Source organism: Bison bison, unplaced genomic scaffold (genome assembly GCF_000754665.1).
Source record: "Bison bison bison isolate TAMUID 2011002044 unplaced genomic scaffold, Bison_UMD1.0 scf7180017864484, whole genome shotgun sequence".
NCBI classification, from domain to species: Eukaryota; Metazoa; Chordata; class Mammalia; order Artiodactyla; family Bovidae; genus Bison; species Bison bison.
This window is the reverse complement of record NW_011495044.1, coordinates 1,672,130-1,681,117: the sequence shown is the minus strand read 5'-3', so window position 1 is coordinate 1,681,117 and position 8,988 is coordinate 1,672,130. Positions and strand designations below refer to the sequence as shown.

The window sequence follows — 8,988 nt, the reverse complement described above, 5'->3', positions numbered from 1 at the left end:
TTATCAGAGAAATGCAAATCAAAACCACTATGAGGTACCATTTCACACCAGTCAGAATGGCTGCAATCCAAAAGTCTACAAGTAATAAATGCTGGAGAGGGTATGGAGAAAAGGGAACCCTCTTACACTGTTGGTGGGAATGCAAACTAGTACAGCCACTATGGAGAACAGTGTGGAGATTCCTTAAAAAATTGGAAATAGAATTGCCTTATGATCCAGCAATCCCACTACTGGGCATACACACTGAGGAAACCAGAATTGAAAGAGACACGTGTACCCCAATGTTCATCGCAACACTGTTTGTAATAGTCAGGACATGGAAGCAACCTAGATGTCCATCAGCAGATGAATGGATAAGAAAGCTGTGGTACATATACACAGTGGAGTATTACTCAGCCATTAAAAAGAATACATTTGAATCAGTTCCAATGAGGTGGATGAAACTGGAGCCTATTATACAGAGTGAAGTAAGCCAGAAAGGAAAACACCAATACAGTATACTAACGCATATATATGGAATTTAGAAAGATGGTAACAATAACCCTGTATACGAGACAGCAAAAGAGACACTGATGTATAGAACAGTCTTTTGGACTCTGTGGGAGAGGGAGAGGGTGGGATGATTTGGGAGAATGGCATTGAAATATGTATAATATCATGTATGAAACGAGTCACCAGTCCAGGTTCGATGCACGATGCTGGATGCTTGGGGCTGGTGCACTGGGACGGCCCAAAGGGATGGTATGGGGAGGGAGGAGGGAGGAGGGTTCAGGATGGGGAACACATGTATACCTGTGGCGGATTCATTTCGATATATGGCAGAACCAATACAATATTGTAAAGTTTAAAAATAAAATTTAAAAAAAAAAGCTGTTTTTGGCAATGGTTTTGAAACACTCAGAAAATCTGAAAGAATACTGCAAAGAAATCCTTTATGTTCCATACCTAGAAATTGAATAATTTTTAGCATTGTTGTTATTGTAATTTCCAGAACTATTTGAGAATAATTTGCAGATATGTTCCTTTACCCTTTTTCTACTTCAGAGAATAGTTCCTAAGATGCAAGAGAATGAGGACATCCTGTTATATTTTTGTTGTTGTTGTTTAGTGGCTAATTTGTGGCCAACTCTGTTGTGACCACATGGACTATAGCCAGCCAGACTACTCTGTCCACGGAATTTCTCAGGCAAGAATACTGGAGTGGGTTGTCATGCCCTTTTCCAGGGGATCTTCCCAACCCAGGGATCGAACCTGAGATTTCTGCAGCTCCTGCATTTCCGGGAGACTTTTTATCACTGAACCACCAGGGAAGCCCATCCTCCTTATATAGTAGTTATCAAATTCAGGAAATTTAACATTTCCTGAATTAATTAATTTAACATTAACTTACCTAAACTAATTTAATTTATATTCTATTTTTATCAATTGTCAAACTAATGTAATTCCTCTTCCAGGATTACATCTTGCATTAGATGTTAAGATTTTTTTTAGTCTCCTTCCATCTAGTATAGATTTCTTTGCTTTTCATGTTCTTTCATAATAGCTTTTAAAAAAAATTCTATTGGAATATAGTTAACTTACAATGTTGTGTTATCATGGTAGATATTTTTTGAAGATTAGGAACTAGTTCTTTTATCGTATATTTTGTCAATTTAGGTTTCTTTGATATTTCCTCAGGATTAGATTCAGGTTTTACTTTTTTGGCTTAAATCCGTGGTCCCCAACCTTTTTTTTTTGGCATCAGAATCCAGTTTTGTGGAAGACAATTTTTCCATGGGCTGGGGGTGGGGGATAATTTGGGGAAGATTCCTGTAAGGAGCATATAACCTAGATCCCTTCCATGCACAGTTCACAGTAGGATTTGTGCTCCTATGAGAATTTAGTGACACCGTTGATCCGACAAGAAGCGGAGCTCTTGTCGGATGGTAATGCCAGTGACGGGCAGCGACTGTGCATATAGATGAAGCTTCACTTGCTGGCCCACCACTCTCCTCCTGCTGTGTGGAATGGTTCCTATCAGGCCGCAAACAGGTACCAGTCTGGGACCTGGGGTTGGGGACCCCTGGCTTGGGTAATATGTAGATGATATATTGTTTAGATCAGATCAGATCAGTCGCTCAGTCGTGTCCGACTCTTTGTGACCCCATGAATTGCAGCGCGCCAGGCCTCCCTGTCCATCACCAACTCCCAGAGTTCACTCAGACTCATGTCCATCGAGTCAGTGATGCCATCCAGCCATCTCATCCTCTGTCATCCCCTTCTCCTCTTGCCCCGAATCCCTCCCAGCATCAGAGTCTTTTCCAATGAGTCAACTCTTCGCATGAGGTGGCCAGAGTACTGGAGTTTCAGCTTTAGCATCATTCCTTCCAAAGAAATCCCAGGGCTGATCTCCTTCACAATGGACTGGTTGGATCTCCTTGCAGTGCAAGGGACTCTCAAGAGTCTTCTCCAACACCACATTTCAAAAGCATCAATTCTTTGGTGCTCAGCCTTCTTCACAGTCCAACTCTCACATCCATACATGACCACAGGAAAAACCATAGCCTTGACTAGATGAAACTTTGTTGGCAAAGTAATGTCTCTGCTTTTGAATATGCTATCTAGGTTGCTCATAACTTTCCTTCCAAGGAGTAAGTGTCTTTTAATTTTATGGCTGCAGTCACCATCTGTAGTGATATTGTTAGGATTTCACATATGGAGACACACTGTATCTATCTGATTCTTTTTGGTGGTATCAGCTGTAATCACTCAGCTAAGATATTGTCCAGTTTTTCCACTGACAGCTATCGCTTTTTACTTTTGTAATTAATAACTACTGTATAGCTAGTTAGCTTATAGCTCTGTATTATTTTTTTCCTTATCAATCTCATTCCCCATAGATTTAGCATATGTATCAATTAAGATCCTTGCAGGAGACACATCACATCAGTAATGTGAACAGGGAAAATTTAATACACAGAATTTTAATTAGTAAAAGGTAGATAACTGATAAAAGGGATAACTCTAAGAGAACCAGGGATAGCATTTGAAAAAAAAAAAGCAGCTACTACCTTATGGCTGAGGAATAGCATAAAGGGACTAAAGATTTAAGAAGCGCTTTCTTCTTCCTCTTGTTCCTGACAGCCCTCCTTTTCCCCTAAAAATTAAGACTAAGGTCAGACTTTTTCTTTTTCTTTTTTTTCTTTTGTCTTTTTAAATTAATTTTTTTTTAAATTAGAGAATGGTTCTTTTACACTGATTCAGCTATATGTATACATCTATCCCTTCTTTTTTCATTTCCTTCCCATTTAGGTCACCAGAGAGCATTGACTAGAGTTCCCTGAGCTAATACAGTAGGTTCTCATTAGTTATATGTTTTACACATATGTGAATTCCAGTCTCCCAGTTCATCCTATCCATCCCTTCCCTCTTAGTGTCCAAGAACTTGTTCTCTACATCTTTGTCTCTATTTCTGCTTTGCAAATCAGTTCATCTGTATCACTTTTCTAGATTCCACATATAAGTGATTTATATGGTATTTGTTTTTCTCTTTCTGATTTCCTTCACTCTGTGTGACAGTTTTTAGGTCCATCCATGTCTCTGTAAGTGGCACAACTGTTTCTTTTTACAGCTGAGTAATATTCTGTTGTATGTATGTACCACATCTTTTTATTCATTTCTCTGTGGATGGACGTCTAGGTTGCTTTCATGTCCTGGCTATTGTAAGTAGTACTGCAGTGAACATGGGGATGTGAACATGGAGATGAACAAAGGACATCTGTCTTTTTGAATTCTGTTTTTCTCAGTATATATATCCAGGAGTGGATATTCCTGGGGATATGGTAGTTTTATTTTCATCAGTAGATTTTTAAGGAACCACCATGCTGTTCTTCATAGTGGATGTATCTATTTATGTTGATCTCAGACTTTTTCAAAGAGAGTGTGACTGCCACAGGGATACACAGTCAGCTGCTGGGGGTGGGAGTGGAGCCACATACTAGAGTTTGCATAGAAGTGGCCCCTAGGTGGAGAGGGTATGTGTGACTGAGTATGTGACTGCAGTTGGTCCACACCAACCCACTGGCTCTCCACCTATGTAATCAGGAACGGAGGACTGAAGAACCACCTTAAGTACATGCCTTCTTCCATCATCACATGCCCCTCTATCGTCCTCTACTGGTAATGCCTCCCATATTCAGCTGCCAAAACTGACGTTACAGGGTGAGGAGAGGCTTGTAACACATCCAGACAAATGATCTGGAAGAAGGAGAAGGAAGAAGATAAGGCCACCTCTACAGGTTTGGCGGCTAGAGCAGATGTGGTGTAAATTGTTGCTAGACATTCGAGTCACTAGTTTGTCCACTGAGAGGTGGGGAGTAAGACTGGAGAGATGGCAAATGAGCATTTTACTGCTCTCTAGTGCATTGGATGAGATGCTTTGGGCTTCCCTGGTGGCTCAGATGATAAAGAATGTGGGAGACCTGAGTTAAATCCCTGGGTCAGGAAGATCCCCTGGAGAAGGGAGTGGCAACCCACTCCTGTATTCTTGCCTGGAGAATTCCATGGACAGAGGAGCCTGGTGACTACAGTCCATGGGGTTGCAAAGAGTCAGATACAACTGGATGACTGGCACTTTTTAAAAGCACTTTTTACATGAGATGCTTCATATGGATCGCCCCAACTCCTCTTAAAAACCCTGAGAGATGAGTGTTACTGCTAAGTTGCTTCAGTCGTGTCCAACTCTGTGTGACCCCATAGACGGCAGCCCACCAGGCTCTCCCATCCCTGGGATTCTCCAGCCAAGAACATTGGAGTGGGTTGCCATTGAGGTGAGTGTTACTAGCCACATTTTACAGATGAGGAGACTGAGGCTCAGAGAGGTTAGGTAAGTGCAAGGCACTAGGTGAGTAATGGGATCAGAATTAAAAATCATAGCTGGTCTGCCTCCAGTTCTTACTAGACTATTACATTTTAGATGACATTTAAATGAATGTGATTGTCTTATAGCCCTACCATGTGGATGCCTCTAGGACAGAACCAGAGCTGGGTTTCTGAATTTATCCTGCGTGGCTTCTCCAGTGACCCCACGACCAACAGGACCCTCTTCAGTGCCTTCCTTCTTCTTTTCCTGAGCTCAGTCCTTGCCAATGGGGTCATCATCACCCTGATATGCCTGGACACGCATCTCCACACTCCCATGTACTTCTTCCTCTGTATCCTCTCCCTGCTGGATATGGGCTGTGTCACCACCACTGTGCCCCAGATGCTGGTGCATCTTCTTTCTCGATCCCAGACCATCTCCTTTGCTAGTTGTTGGCTACAAATGTGCATCTTTGGTGCCGTGGGCCTGACTGAGTGTTTTTTCCTTGTATTCATGGCCTTTGACTGGTACATGGCCATCTGCTATCCACTGCGTTATACTGTCATCCTCAGCTGGGGCCTGTGCACATGACTGTCAGCTGGGACCTAGGTCTGTGGTTTCTTCTTCTCTCTGATCCACACTTTTTCCATGAGGCTGCCATACTGTGAGCCCAACATGGTCAACCACTACTTCTGTGAAGGCCCCTCAGTATAAAACTTGGCTTGCATGGATACCCATGTTATTGAGATGGTTGACCTCGTCATCAGTGTCTTCATGGCTGTTGCTCCACTGTCGCTCATTGTGGCTTCCTACATCCATATTGCCAGGCCATCCTCAAGTTCAAGTCCATGCAGGCCTGCTGCAAGGCTTTTTCCACCTGTGCTTCCCACCTGACTGTGATCACATTCTTCTATGCTCCAGCCATCTACCTCTACATGAGGCCCAATTCAAGTTATTCCTCTGAGCAAGACAAGCTGATTTCACTCTTTATAATGCTTTCACTTCCCTGTTTAATCCTGTGGTCTACAGTCTGAGGAACAAGGACTCAAAGTGATGAGGAGGTGTAGACTGGCCTGGTGAATTGAGAAACAGGAGGAATCTGGAGTAAAGTGTTCAATGATGAGAAAGGAACAGCATCTATAACATATGAAAATAACATTATTCAATAAAACCAACATAGTACTTGGTCAATGGAACAAATGTGGAACGTGAAACCAAGAACAGCTGTCTTGATCAACTTTCAACATTGTGATGCAGTTAACAAAAACTCCATAATCTCATGGGATTACACAGTAAAAATCCATATTTTTGTCATGTTCCAAGTCAGTTGCAAGTAGACTGTGGCCTTCTGCCATGGGACCCTTGGATACAGCCTGAAGGAGGAGGCCCTATCTGGAACATGCGAGACTTATGACAGAGAGAAAGGAACAATGGCTGAAATACATGATGACTCTTACAGTTTCTCCTCAGAAGTAACACATGTCTCTTTGCTGACATCCTATTGACCAAAGCAAGTCCTATGTGTAGGCCTTCTGAAAAAAGGGCAGGAAGTATTTTCTTCCCACAGAAAAATAATGCAAGTCACATGGCATGGGGATGGATGTGTATTCCCTCTACAGTGAGAGGAGCATATACTAAGGGTGATAATGTAATCTACAACGGAGGCACTGGGACCAATAGTATGCATGTAACTACCGTGAAGCATGGTACCGAAAGTGATGTGGTGTATGGACATAGAAGAATGTCTAGTAGTAGGCAATCATAGTAGTACAGAAAAATAATAAATATATGCAACCAACATTGAAAATTAAGCCGATGGTATACAGAGCCAATGTAACCCGTGGACCTGGCCTGATGCATGGAAGCAATATGGTTTATGGGATTGATACCTTGTACTCTGCATCATCGGTGGAAAGAACCAAACTTGACATTAATTGACCTGGGTTCTAGTCCCAACCTTGCTAACTGGTTATGTCACTTTGGGCCATTTACTTCCTTTCTTTGGATCTCACCTTACTCATAAATAGAATGAACACCTCAAATTGAAAGGTCTCTAAGACCTCTGTGTCTCCAAAATTCTATGTCACAGTAGGTGAAATGCATGAAATCAAATGCAGTAAACTAGTGTATCTTCTGTGAACCGTAGAGTGAATTAAAAGACCACAGAAGAATGAAAGTCATTGCAGGTACAGTCCATTTTAAGCAGTGCCTCTGATTCTTTCAAGGGATCTAAATGACATAAGAGATTCTATAAGAACTCTGGCACAAGCCTCAGAGTTAGCATGGGAATCCAGCTTTCTTTCAGGCCTCATTGATGGCCCAGAAGTCTTAGGGATGAGAGATGTAACAGGACAGGGCTAAGTACGGGCTTGTGTAGATGAGTACTGGCACCAATCGTGTGGCAAAGTTCCAGGCAGCATTTCCAGAATATTTCAGGCAGAAAGTGAAGGGTCCCATGGGCTGTTGTAGTGTTCCTGCCTTCTAGGAAGAGGGTAGGAAGCTATGTAGCTGGTGGAAGGGACTTAAAACTTTTGAGAACTTTCTGTTTCTGGCTTTGTGGGGAAGGGGTTGCCTGGATACTGTGGAAAAGGTCTTATTGGCTCTTGGAGTTCCTTCCAGAAGGTGTGGAGTCTACCTGGTGGCTCTGCTACAACTAGAGTCAATAATCAGGGTATGAAGAGTGAGTCTTGTGGGTGAAGTGATGAGGTTTTGTTTGTCTCTCTACTTGGATAGATAGTAACAGAGTTTGTAATTCAAGATGATAATAGATTTTTTAAAAATTAATTAATTTATTTTAATTGGAGGCTAATTAATTTACAATACTGTAGTGGTTTTTGCCATACATTGACATGAATCAGCCATAGGTGTACATGTGTTCCCCATCCTGAACCCCTCCCCCTTCCCTCCCCATCCCATCCCTCAGGGTCATCCCAGTGCACTGGCCCTGAGTGCCCTGTCTCATACATTGAACCTGGACTGGTCATCTATTTCACATATGGTAATATACATGTTTCAATGCTATTCTCTCAAATCATCATAACCTCGTCTTCTCTCACAGAGTCCAAAAGTCTGTTCTTTACATCTGTGTCTCTTTTGCTGTCTCCCATATAGGGTCATTGTTACCATCTTTCTAGACTCCATATATAAGTGTTAATATACTGTATTGGTGTTTTTCTTTCTGACTTACTGCACTCTGTATAATAGGCTCCAGTTTCATCCACCTCATTAGAACGGATTCAAATATATTCTTTTTAATAGCTGAGTAATATTCCATTGTGTATATATACCACAGCTTTCTTATCCATCCATCTTCTGATGGACACCTAGGTTGCTTCCATGTCCTGGCTATTGTAAACAGTGCTGCGATGAACACTGGGGTACATCTGTCTCTTTCAATTCTGGTTTCCTTGGTGTGTATACCCAGCAGTGGGATTGCTGGGTTGTATGGGAGTTCTATTTACAGTTCTTTAAGGAATAGGCAATGGCACCCCACTCCAGTACTTTTGCCTAGAAAATCCCATGGACAGAGGAGCCTGGTAGGCTGCAGTCCATGGGGTCGCTAAGAGTCGGACACGACTGAGCGACTTCACTTTCACTTTTCACTTTCATGCATTGGAGAAGGAAATGGCAACCCACTCCAGTGTTCTTGCCTGGAGAATCCCAGGGACGGGGGAGCCTGGCGGGCTGCCTTCTGTGGGATCGCACAGTCAGACACAACTGAAGCGACTTAGTAGTAGTAGTACTAGTAGTAGTAAGGAATCTCACACTGTTCTCCATGGTGGCTGTACTAGTTTGCATTCCCACCAACAGTGTAAGAGGGTTCCCTTTTCTCCACACCCTCTCCAGCATTTATTGCTTGCAGACTTTTGGATTGCAGCCATTATGACAGTCATTGTGGTTGAATGACAGACCTCATTGTGGTTTTGATTTGCATTTCTCTGATAATGAGTGATGTTGAGCATCTTTTCATGGGTTTGTTAGCCATCTGTATGTCTTCTTTGGAGAAATGTCTATTTAGTTCTTTGGCCCATTTTTTGATTGGGTCGTTTATTTTTCTGGAATTGAGCTGCATGAGCTGTTTGTATATTTTTGAGATTAATTGTCAGTTGCTTCGTTTGCTATTATTTTCTCCCATTCTGAAGGCTGTC

At 42.2% G+C, this 8,988-nt stretch overlaps 2 protein-coding genes across 3 annotated transcripts in view; both read left to right on the top strand.

Annotated features, from left to right (window-relative positions):
* Positions 1-8,988, top strand: part of LOC105004875 (olfactory receptor 2D2-like) — a 139,956-nt gene that overhangs the window by 43,736 nt on the left and 87,232 nt on the right. The gene's annotated exons all lie outside the window — the stretch shown is intronic.
* Positions 4,994-5,431, top strand: LOC105004979 (olfactory receptor 2A12-like). The gene has a single exon (XM_010862803.1). The coding sequence runs from the start codon at positions 4,994-4,996 to the stop codon at positions 5,429-5,431; it is 438 nt and encodes a 145-aa protein (XP_010861105.1).

Bases quoted from the DNA above. Each gene is read 5' to 3' on its own strand.
- LOC105004979 (XM_010862803.1), top strand. From the start codon at position 4,994: ATGTGGATGCCTCTAGGACAGAACCAGAGCTGGGTTTCTGAATTTATC.